General features: G+C 41.2%; 1 protein-coding gene across 1 annotated transcript; it reads left to right on the top strand.

Moving 5' to 3' along the window:
* Nucleotides 1-2,438: 2,438 nt before the first annotated feature.
* Nucleotides 2,439-11,811, top strand: LOC311504546 (dnaJ homolog subfamily C member 7-like; the record flags this gene model as incomplete). Its single annotated transcript, XM_084567720.1, has 14 exons — nt 2,439-2,509; nt 4,836-4,924; nt 5,894-6,018; nt 6,127-6,240; nt 6,354-6,428; nt 6,890-7,008; nt 7,087-7,240; nt 8,143-8,307; nt 8,469-8,560; nt 8,662-8,735; nt 8,842-8,988; nt 9,534-9,689; nt 10,153-10,227; nt 10,394-11,811. The coding sequence occupies 14 exons, from the start codon at nt 2,439-2,441 to the stop codon at nt 10,429-10,431; spliced, it is 1,494 nt and encodes a 497-aa protein (XP_084423846.1). The 3' UTR covers nt 10,432-11,811.
* Between the last annotated feature and the right edge of the window lie 826 nt (nt 11,812-12,637).

Genomic DNA, 12,637 nt, shown 5'->3' with positions numbered 1-12,637 from the left:
TGTTAAACGTACACCAATCAGACATAACATTATGACCACCTTACTAATATTGTGTAGGTCTCCCATCAGAGAATGGACATGGACCTTCTGAGGCTGTCCTGTGGTGTCTGGCATTCTGTTGTTGGTGGTGGAGGGTGTGGGGGGATTAGTGGGGGATCTAGTGAATTGTGCTCCAGCAAGTGGCACATTTTGCCTACTAACCCAAAATTGAGTTTAATTAAGGTCCCACCGAGATTTGAACTCGGATTGCTGGATTCAGAGTCCAGAGTGCTAACCATTACACCATGGAACCACAGTAGTCCTGTGACTTGAGGGGAGGGGCCTCTGTGGCTCATGCCTGCTGCCATCAAGGAGTGTCATTGCTATGGGGTGGGGGTGCCTGGTCTGGTCTAGGTGGGTGCTACATGTCTAAGTAACATCCACACCAATGAATGCCAGGTCCAAAAGTTTCCCAGCAGAACATTGAACTGTCACAAGATGGTCAATGTTATTTGCTTCTCCTGTCAGTGGTCATAATGTTGTGGCTGATCGGTGTATATAAACATTTGTTAAATAGTTTTCAGCACACTATAACGCAGTTGTATGTCTATTGTTATAGGTGTTTAGCAATGAGTTTATTAAATTACTGTGGATGCTCTAGAAAGGGAAAATGAATTACGATAAAGTAAACAGTAAATCCAGTAATGGTTAATGAAGACAGTGCAGTTTAAAAATGTCCTTACATCTGCGTACAACTTGCACATTATAGTGTGCTTTAAACCACGTTTTCATGCTGCTTATAAAAGCTAAATAGACGGACTTTAAAGTGTTCCCAGTAAGTTAAGGTATGGCTTTTAGGAATGAGTGTATTAAACAGGCGACGTCCTCTCTCCTACATGGCTGTGCTGAATCACCCCAAGCAATACGTCCTCCTGAAGTGTCACCTGGTAAAATTGATGACTAGTGTAACTGTGCATAAATTGCAATAATGTAAATTATTATGTGGTAAAAATGTTGATACTGTATTCTATATGAACTTATAAATAGTCTTGGTTTTTACACCCTTGTTGTCGTTGTTGTAGTTTTTTCCTGCACATGGACACACAACTCTCTGAACTTTGTACATCCTTAATATGGTACTATGTTCGCACCATTTCTGTAAACAGCTGCAGGAACTGTTCTTTTCAATGCGTGGGGAATCCTGAATCCTCGCTAAGCATCCATCACTTGCATGCAAAGAGACTTTTTATTTCCATCCTTCAGCCCAAGGGTGGCCAACCATGCCAACACAAAGAGCATCCGCAATTAATTGCAAAGCGCCACACAACAAACAGATGCTCACACCGACACAGCAGCAGTGAATTATAAGCCTAATCGCACCACCTAACAGTTTATATGGGCGTCTGCTTATCTCAGTTTACTCAGCGACAGTCTTTGTTTTCCACGGTCTCTTTCAGGTGTGGCTACGTGAAACAGCTCTTTCGCATATGTGAATAAGAACAGGGTGATGTTTTGATATGTTTTAGCTCAGAAAAAAACACAAGTTTAACCACATTATCATCATTACAGGCCTGCTTGACACTGAGAGAACGCATTTAAGTCTATCATCCTCAGAAAGTTCAATCATTTCCTACTAGGATGCTTCTTTGAACTTCACCAAAGTGGCGTATGGACAGTCTGATCAGCAGTGAAAGGGCTGATGAGAACTGTAATCTGTACATGTTTTTTTAAGAAGATTTTTTAACCAGCTGTTTCCTCTACTTGCTGTAAACAAGGAGGGACGACGTTTGAGCTTTCCTCTTTGGAAATGGGTCTGGAAGAGCTTGAGTTTGTTGACCTGCAAGAAAACACTTTGCACCAGCTCGGGCAGAACTTTTAACTTCCCTTGCAGATCTAGGTTTATTTTACTAGCCAAACTGTGGTTATATTTGCTGTTAAAGTGCTGATTTCTCCCTAGCACCGCAGTCATTTCATGCTGGATGATACCTTAGTGTCCTCTAGTGGCAAAAGCAAATCAGTGCAAGATGGGACACCTAAGGAGAGCAAGGTTAAATGATGTTAGTGCACATCAAAATATATATAATGCATTTATGAGTCATCAAAAAGCTTCAGTTGACATGTTTTTTAATTGTGGCAGTAAAAAAAATATAAATTATATTAGGCACCCATGATAACAAATGGACTAACCTTGATTAAATCATGTTAAGGCCCGACACTATATGTTGTGGTTGGATGTTAGCATGGTCTTTATTTACATACAATTAACCACATTTTTAGGGATTTTTAGGTTTATTATTTTTATTTAATTTATTTTGGTTTAGGGAGAAAAAAGATATGAATGGACAATTATATAAAAATCTACTTATGTCGCCGTTTCTGGCCCAGTTTCTCCTCCTGACCTACAAAACGATTATCCCGGAAGTGACGTCACCCCCGCGGTCGTCTTTTCTAGAAAAAAAATGGCCGCTGTTGACATCGACATGCCGGTGGAAACAGAGCCCCAGCTCTGCGACCAGGATGACATGGAACGGTAAAACATAAACGCGTTAGCCGAGCCCGGTGGCCCGGCGCGTGTGATGCGAAAGATAATCCGACCGAACTCAACCGGTGGGCTGACAGCGCTCACGGGGTGAAACGGCCGCGGCGGCTAGCCATCACCACGGAGACAAGCTAACCGGGCTAGCATGCCGTTAGCCGCGCTTTAGCTCACCGTCGTTGCTAAATCTTGATATTTTACCGCTTTTCGGAAAGTTACACGCGTTGTCGTTGTCACAGTTTCGACGGTCATAAATTAAAAGTCAAGTTTTGTACACGGACTAATGTGATTTTACGTTGTTTCACTTTGGGACAAAGCTAAGTGAAGCGGCGTGCTTATTGACACATGGTCCGGTTACAGAAATATAAGAATCTACGTATTTTGAGGCTAACAAAACAGTTTGGTAGCATATTTTTAACATATATACGCGACGTTAAGTGTTAAAAATATATATTTTATCGTGTAATAGCAGTCAATGTTTTCTTTCGAGAAACTTCTATTGAAATATATGTAGCTGACTTCATTTTTTTTCACGGAAAATGACAAAATAACGTTTATTTAAGTAACTATCGCGATACTACGCGATGTTTTCTACATTACAAGCAATTATTTAAGAGCAGCAGGCGTTTCAGCTTGTGCTAATTCACCTGAATAATCACATGAGTGGAAAATCAGCACTGGCTGTACTTGGCGTTAGGTCAGACACCGGTTTATAACCTGTGTTTTCGTTTAGTGGGAAATCCTTACTAGCACAGTTGGGTCAGATATAAACGGATTGTTAGTGTGTGTGTGTATTCTAGTGAATCACAACTATCCACAGCACTGTAGGTATTTAATTTGACCATAATATGTCTATATGTGTTGATCAGAGCTGAACATGGTTTCTCAGCTACTAGAATCTTACTTTCAAATGAACCTAAGTGTGGTGATTAATGTATTAGTGGCTAAATCTTCATTTATGTCTCCACAGTCTGACAAAAAGAATGACAGAAAGAAGAAAGAAGAGTCTTGTGACATTTATAGACTCTTTTGTATACATTCTCAATTGTGAAGTGGAGTCAAAGGTTCAAACTGTCCTTCACCGGCTTCGTTCAGTCTTAGCGGACAGTTCAGGCAAATTACCGTTCCTTGCGATTTCAAGCGATCAGACAATTCATGATGAAGTGGCTAAATTTGGCTGGTAACCATGACAACTGTGGCATACCAAGCCGGAGGTTTGAAGGCACCATTTTACCCCCCTGTCCAGTCCGAGATGGTAATCTAGTATTACCTATTATTAATGAATGGATTCTTTTTATATATATATATAACTAATAAAATGCACATAATAGATGATAGATTTTTGTGTTTATGTTGCCTCCTTGCTTTTGAAAATCTCAGTGATATTGGAATAAAAAAAAGCACATTTAGCAAAACCATTAGCAAAATAGCTGCGAATCATTTCTATGAAGTCCAAATAAAGGAGAAAAAAATATGTTTTGAGATGTTTAGCTTAGAAAATGTTCACATTTTCCCTCAAATTTAATAGAAAATGTAATTAAAATGTCATTGCCAGATTAATTCATCTTGGAAATAATCGTTAGTTGTCGTGTGTGACATGTGACGACACTGTCAGCTGTGGTTGACTCATCACAGACAGGTCTTTTGTGTGGTCTTTGGAGTCAATGAATAGTACATGCCAAGAGGGTTTTACCACGCCGTAAATCCACTTTGATTGACACGAGGAAGAAGCTACAGCTCTGCTTCTTATTTTAGATCTAATAGTAATTTCCACGTCTATTAGACCTCGAATCGGGACGTTTTCTTTAAAACGCCAGCGTGCAGCACAGCTGTAGCTTCTTCCTCGTGTGAATCAAAGTGGATTTGTCCCTTTGACACTTCCCAGAGGACTGCAGCAGGTGAATTTCAATGCTATGTTTAGTACTGGTAACTATCACGAGTCAGGACTGGGTGTACCCTGTTCTGCTGCCCCAGTTCCAGGTAGAACCCACCACAGTTGAATTCTCTCAGACACTCATTTGCAAGAAATTCACATATAAATGCAAATAGGTGCCAGTGTGTCTTTAATAGTCTGCTCCGTTCTTAAGTTTAGGTGTTTCAGTCATCAGGGTAACTCAGAACAAATTGAACAACTTGTTGTAAAGGCTTGTTCCTCTTTGCTATTTTAATTTCAAGATGACTTCAGAGATGTTATTAACATATTTTAATAGCAAGAACCACTTCCTTCCTGTCTGTTCACTGAGCTGCTTCAGTTAATTTGTTTATATGCAAAGTAGCCTTTTCTCACACTGACTGTGGTTTCTGTTTCTCCTCTCTCCAGCGAGGCTGAAGTCTTCAAAGAGCAAGGAAATGCGTTCTACAGCAAGAAAGATTACTCCGAGGCTTTCAACTATTACACAAAGGCCATTGGTGAGATTATGCTTTATCGCTTGAATTAGGTTTTCACAAGCTTTAGCTGACTGTGAACACCCATGGGCCCTGTTAAAATGCGTCCTGGGTGATCCGATCGCAAGTGGACGGCTCGGCGTACGTCAGCTCACACCTGAGAATGTGCCTCTCAAGTGACCTCTTGTGATCAGATCCCGCCATGTGCAAATAAGCACCTACAACATTGATGCTTTTAACTGGTTGGAAGGCCGCAATGTCCTTCCTGTGTCTAGTCCAGTCAATGTCATCTTCCAAGAGAAATAAAACATCTACCGTTGCTCTTGAGATATATCTTTATGGGCTTTTTAAATGTTTTAAAGCTGTTTTATAAAGATTATGTGATTTAAGGGGACAGGACACAGCGCGTCAATATGATGTCACTGGTGCACAAATAAATGTGCACGTCAACACACACAGTAAACATCAGTTGAGTGGGTGGTGCATCCATGTGCCCCGGGACAGCTTAGCTCATTACACGTTGCTAAAAGAATTCGGTCAGATATGGCGCGCACCACCCCTGGGTGTCGTCTGAGCCAACGTGTACACAGTGAGTGGGCTCGGTTATGTACTTAGAGGTGTCCGCTTGTGATTGGATCGCTTATGACTCAGCTTAATGTGAGGCGTGAGCAGGACCACGGACATCCACCCAGTCTTTCCTCATACTCTCCTGCTGGGAAATGTTGGTGATCTACGAGCGTTACACCTCATCCAGCAAACAAGTTACACGTGGTAGTATTACGCACAGCTTAATAACGCTCATTTAAATCATAAAACAAATACGGGAACACGTTTACAGTTTGTCAGTGGCATGGGTGTAGATGGAGCTGTCATTGCAATAAATAAGTTTTTTATTGCAAACGTAGCTTTACTGCTGGCAGGCCCAGATGTTGGTCTGTTGATACATGATTGCAGATTAATTTGACGTGGATATTTGTTTGTTTCTATCTGAAGAGGCGTGCCCCAAAAATGCCAGTTATTACGGCAACAGGGCAGCCACCCTCATGATGCTGTGTCGGTTCCGAGAGGCCCTGGCGGATTCCCAACAGGCCGTGCGTCTGGACGACTGTTTCATGAAGGTCAGTGCGAATAGACTGTCACACCGGAGCACGATCTTCATTCCTGGCTTTGAACGTTACTAAAGCACAACACAGTCCTAAGGGGGAAACTATTCTTCTGTCCCACAGGGGCATCTACGTGAAGGCAAGTGCCACCTGTCTTTAGGAAATGCCATGGCGGCCAGTCGCTGCTTTCACAAGGTTCTGGAGCTGGAGCCCAGCAACAGAGAGGCTCAGAATGAGGTGGGGACCTTTTTACATCCTTTGCACAGATGCGTTTGCATGACTGGAGCCATAAACTTGCCTATTTCCTTTTTTAAAGATTGAGTTTATAACTGAATACTGTTTTATTTTAGAACAAGAATGCCACCACACTGCTGGAGTTCGAGAGAATGGCAGATTTTGGCTTTGAAAAGCGGGATTTCAGAAAGGTACACCCAATTTCTATTTCATCAAACCCATCGCAGTTGCGTTCCTGCTTTGTCTCATCTGTTTTGGGTTGATTGTACAATTAGGAAACTTGTGTTCTGTAAAGTGTTCCTTTTGACCAACAGTCTTAACCACACCTATGGTTTGTAATTAACATATCTTAATAGATTACACTGCATGGAAAAAATTATTACGCAAGCACAAATATGCTGGAAAACCAGTTTGTCACATTTTTTCTGGCATCTGCTCAGTTATAGTTTCTCCCCCCGTAGCTTCCTGTCTACAGTAAATACAGAGCCCTTCTGTATGGGGAGTCTTACCCCTTGAATAACTTGTTTGACTGGAAGGACAATATTGTTTCTATTTATAGTGATATCTCTAAAGTAGTTCTGTTATGTCTGAATGAACTGACAGAGTGGTACTGGTGTAGTCACTGTTGTGTTTGGTTCTCGTCATGATCCAGGTGGTGTACTGTATGGACCGGGCCTTAACTCTAGCCTCCGCCTGCCACCGCTTCAAAATCCTTAAGGCGGAGTGCCTTGCTCTGCTGGGACGCTATCCAGAAGCCCAGTCTGTAGCGAGGTAGGAGCAGTCGAGCATTCAGTTTATAGTGTCATCCTTCGATTTACAGGTTCTTTAAAGCCGATCTTTTCTTCACAGTGACATCCTGCGAATGGATTCCACAAATGCGGACGCCCTCTACGTTCGAGGCCTTTGTCTTTACTACGAGGACTGCATCGATAAAGCTGTGCAGTTCTTCGTCCAGGCTCTGCGCATGGCACCTGACCATGAAAAGGCCCGGCTAGCCTGCAGGGTAGGATTACCACCAATTTAGAGTACACCCCTGTGCAAAGTCTCTTCAATGTCAAATACTTTGAAGTGTCTCAGTAATTAGTTCTGAGTTGACAGGAGGGGAGTTCCTCTTGATAATAATAATAATGAAAATAAAAAATAACACACAGAAAAGACTAGATTGAATATACAGTGGAAACATTTCCAGTTAGCCCAATTGTGTGCATAAACACCGGAACGTTCTCACTTTGTTTGCTATCAGTTTCACCAGGTGTGGTGGCAGCAAGTTGATAATCTTACTCTGGTCTTTCCTGCAGTCAGATGATCACTGTTTTATGAATGAAACATGTCTGAGAGACTTTAAAGTGCCGGTTTATTGCAAAAATTAGTTACTTCGCTTGAATTTTATTCAAGGACAGGACATGACTTGGTCGGACATGGGTCATTTGTGGTGAGACGCTAAATAATGACAGTGTTAAGTCAAGCAGAATGCAACAACACCAGGAATTTCAGAACGTCTGCCCCTATGGACGGCATTAGAAAGAGTAAAAATAAAAACAACTTGCTTGTGCTTCAGTACGAAGATATGATATCAGAGAAAGTGGTAACAGGGTTCTTGCAAGAACAGAAGACTGAAACTACGTCTTGGTGTAATCGGTGCTTTAAATGTTCCCATTCAAATTAGATTGAAAATGCAGCTGGCATGTTTGTTCGACTTCTAATATTCACGCTGTGTTTTGTGATTGCTTTTAAGAAAGCTATAACAAATGGACCATTTAGTGTCTGTACACGCGTCAAGCCTCGTTGACGCAGTAAATCCAGGATTCAAGACGTGTTTAACTAGATTACACGGCTTCAGTTTCACTGTATGATTGAGTAAACGTTCTAAGGGAAACATGAGCATCTGTTCTCCTCCTAAACCAGAATGCCAAAGCCCTGAAAGCCAAGAAGGAGGAGGGTAACCTGGCATTTAAGAGCTGCAGCTATGAAGCGGCCTACCAGCTGTATACCGAGGCGCTGGCGATAGACCCCAACAACATCAAGACCAACGCTAAACTCTACTGCAACAGAGCCACGGCAGGAGCAAAGGTAAAACCAATCAACTCCAGTTCCCTGCTTTATTGTACATAGACCGGCCGCAGTATCCTCACATCTCAGAGTCTGGAAACGAACCCAGGAAGTAGAAGTCTAATAAAACAAGTCTGTCTCAGATACTTTAATAATATATGTCACTGACTTCTTATCAACAGCTGAAGAAACTTAATCAAGCCATTGAGGACTGTACCAGTGCAATCAAACTAGATGACACTTACATCAAGGCCTACTTAAGAAGAGCTCAGTGGTATGCTATGCACCAGTCATTTCCAGTGGATTCTTAAATGCTTCTTTGTGTTTTGTTGTTCAGCATTGTGCACTGTTTGAGTGACTTTGTGTGACCCGTAGTTACATGGACACAGAGCAGTATGAAGAGGCTGTGCGGGACTATGAAAAAGTTTATCAGACCGAAAAAACCTCAGGTAAGCTCTCGTCCTGGTTCTCTCTCATTGAGCTTTCTTAACCGTAGATTATGAGGCTTTCACAACGCACATGCTCAGCTCTGGTTCTGTTTCTCCGCTCCTCTAGATCACAAGCATCTGTTGAAGACAGCACAGATGGAGCTGAAGAAGAGCAAAAGGAAAGATTACTACAAGGTGCTGGGGGTCGGCAAGAACGCCACAGAGGACGAGATCAAGAAAGCTTATCGCAAACGGGCCCTTATGCACCACCCAGGTATCCATCATGGCCTGATACAAGTTTTGGTTTTGTGTAGGGATGTCCTGATGTTTTTTTTTTCATCTTTTAATATTCAACATCAGCCGATCCGTTTCACGATCTTAAATAAAACAAAATAGCCTCCCCTGGAGATTCATAAAGGCTTTTATAATACTTATTCTCCTGGAGCATGTGTGCACCAGCCGACTGGTTTAAGTTAAATATTAATAAATAGGGTTATCAAAGCTTATGTGGCGAGACGAGGGTAGCTCCAACAGACGGTATAAACCCTGTGTTCTCTACGCCATAAACTCTGTAATGACCTTTTGGCAGCTTTGACGCTAGCCGGCCACCTTCAAACAGAAGAGGAAGAAGACGTTTTGATACGACAGTGGTTTTGGTTTATAAATGAGTACAAAGGATTGTCCTCGGCTGAAGCCAGATACCGATCCGGTCGTTTTAAAAACACACCAATGCCGATCAGGACATCCCTAGTTTTAACATGTTGATTGTTAAACTCGAAGGTTTTGCCATAGATGACCTATATTCTCCTTGTGTTGCAGATCGGCACAGTGCGGCAACTCCAGAGGTGCAAAAGGAGGAGGAAAAGAAATTCAAGGAAGTGGGTGAGGCCTTCACCGTCCTCTCCGACCCGAAGAAGAAGATCCGCTATGACAACGGGCACGACCTGGAAGATGACAGCGGCTTTGATGGTGGAGGTAAATATAAACCTGCAGGAGAAATGACCCTTGAAATCTGCCAGTAAAATGAACGGTTTAAACTGTTAGGTTGTTTGCATATAAAAGACACTTTCACAGCCTTCAGATTGAATTCAATCTGAGCAGGAAACAAGTTGATATTTAAGGAGTGTTCCAGTTTTCCATTAACCTAAGAATATAGGAAGTCAAAGTTAAATAAAACTAAAGGAAGCAAGTCAAATCACTGTTAGCTCGTTTAGTTTCAGTCCTTATATTGCACGTGTTGGCTGTTTTTCCTGACATACGCTTGGTATAAGTCAGAAAGACCTGTTATAAACCAATGAGATGCACAGTCCCTGCACAATCTAGAGTCATTGTGCATCTAAGGAATGATTACTTAACGCAACTGACGAGATCTCGGGCAGTTTTTCAGTTTTTAATTTTCTGCCAATCCTGCTAAACGTACCCTTTGTTTTCTCTCTAGATTTCGATGCCAACAACATCTTCAGAGCTTTCTTTGGCGGCCACGGTGGAGGATACACTTTTGATTCCAGTCCAGGTTTGTTTGCTTTTGAAGTTTTATTCTAAGTTTCTGCTTTAGGGTGACAAAGAAGGTGTTGATTGTGTATGTCCGCCAAAGTGCTGGCTCATTCAGTGCTGCAGCAACAGTAGAAGTAAGGTTTAGTGCAGCTTTTTAACTAACTTTTTGGTTGTATTTCCTCTAGACTCTGGACCTGGAAATTTCTTTTTCCAGTTTGGCTAAAGCAAAGGAGCACGTGTGGAAATGCAGCCTTGCAGCGGACAAAATCAAGTTGGACCCACAGTCACCTTGTGATGGTCGCACAGCTGAGCGTCCCGCTAAGTTTCCCCCTACTCTTCTTTTGACACAAAGTTTTTGATCATTGCATTCACCCCTAAATTTACTCCCTACATCGATGCTAACAAACATTAGGAGAAACAGAGGCTCTAGATATAAAATGACACAAGATAAATGCGTACCGAAGTAAGAAATGGTTTGGATCAGCCAGTCTAAGATTATGTCCTCTTTTTTTTTTTTTTTGCCAAAATCGAATTGAATAGTAAAATCTAATCGTGTAAAACTGCCTCGGCCTTCGTAAAGGTGATCACGTTAATTTTTGGTTATTTTAGAAGATATTTCAAGGTATAAATCTTTTTTAAGGTCGTCTTGGGACGGAAGGCGTCAGCGTACCGTGGAAGTTCAACGTCTGACCTCAGGACAGCCTGTTTAGGACAGCGCTCTACTCTTACGAGCGCGTGTCCAGGTTCTATTGGCTCACTCGCCAACAATACAACACCGACTTGCAGGGTTTTTGTTTCTTCTCCATGCTGCGTTGTATATTTGATTCGAATGTAAAAGGTTATGTGTCGATGATTTTTTTTTTCTTTAGTCTTCCGTCGGTCTGTTTATATTTATTGTACTGTACATACTAAACTGTATGCAGCAGAATGCCAGTGGTCTTCGTCTTCCTTTTTTACGAGACTCATTTGTAAATGTGCTCCATGTTCCTCCTGTTAACTCTCGGACTCTTATTTCTATCCGAATCAGGCCAAAACCAGAACTCGCGTGCAGGTTTTCTTAACGCTGAGAACAATTTGACGAACGCCCACTTCCACTCACCACCACCCACACATCTGTCCCTCTCCTCCTATTCAAATTCAAGTGGTGCCTTACCAGAATCAGATAAGCTTCTTACAGTGAAACCACCACCGAAAGCTGTAAAGCAAGTCACATCCTATTTTGAACAAGGCAGCACTCGCACTTGTGTATGTTTTGTTTTTTGTGCTGTTCCACAGGAAAACCTTTTTCACATCCAGCCGATAAACAAACGAATTTTTTTTTTTGCGAAACGAATATCCCTCATCCTGTCAAACATGAAAGACTTTGTCGTGTCACCGGCCTCACATATTGTATCTGTCATCCACCTGTTACTTGTCATGCATGTTTGGTCAGCGTGACCTTTGCCCAACTGGTTCCACCCGTTTATTTGGGCAGTGGTAGTGAGTTGGAAGCTTCTCTTGTTAATATCTCTGATCTATGTACCATTTTTAAAACTTGTTACAGTATTAACAAGACATGCTTTTTTAAAATTGTGAAAAAATAAAGGCTCGTCTTTTACTGTAATCTTGGACTTTTTGTCTTTTTTTTCCTTCTGCATTATTGCATGATATGTCCGTTGTTGGAGAATAAACAGTGTAGCTTGAAGGTTGTTTAGATTAGCTCCACCTATAACGGTTGAAACATAAAATCCTGTTTCTGTGTAAATATATAATAAATATATTAATAGCCAGGGGCCGCACTTCCTTACTCATTCTTCTGATAGTTACTGTGCTACAATGTAAGCGTATGTCAAAAGGATCTTTACTTGAAGGTAAACACCCACTTTCCAGTTCATTAGGTACACTAGTGAATACAAATCCTTTCTAATATAACAGTCATGCTCAAAATCTCACTGTGGAGTATTTCTTTATAATAACTTTTCATTTTGGAGACTGGTTTGCAGAACTATTTAACTATGTTGTACTGGCATGTTCTATTATTGTGACAACCCTATTTTAGTGTAAAGCTAAACTAGCTAGACTAAAGCTAGGCTTCCCTGCTTTTGTGTTATTTAATTAAACAGTGCAACATACCACACCCTCTTAATTGACCATACAGGTCATTTACAACCTTTTCTTGTGCTATTTCAACATAACATTATAATTCTATATTATATAATATGTATGTATGTATACATCATAAAATATATGTAATATTTTTCCAGTGTTTATATCTATACTGCTTATTTTACGATGAGAGAAACTGCTTTTGAGTTCTTCTGTATGTTCTGCAAATACACAGAATTGACAATAAACATCTTTTAAATTAAATTTTGAATATATTATAAACATATACATATATATATGTACATTAGCTAAGGTGTAGTGCAGGACTGTTAAATGAGAAGGCA

This window comes from Chelon labrosus (genome assembly GCF_963514085.1).
Source record: "Chelon labrosus genome assembly, chromosome: 19".
Lineage (NCBI taxonomy): Eukaryota > Metazoa > Chordata > Actinopteri > Mugiliformes > Mugilidae > Chelon > Chelon labrosus.
This window is presented reverse-complemented; position numbering and strand designations above follow the sequence as displayed.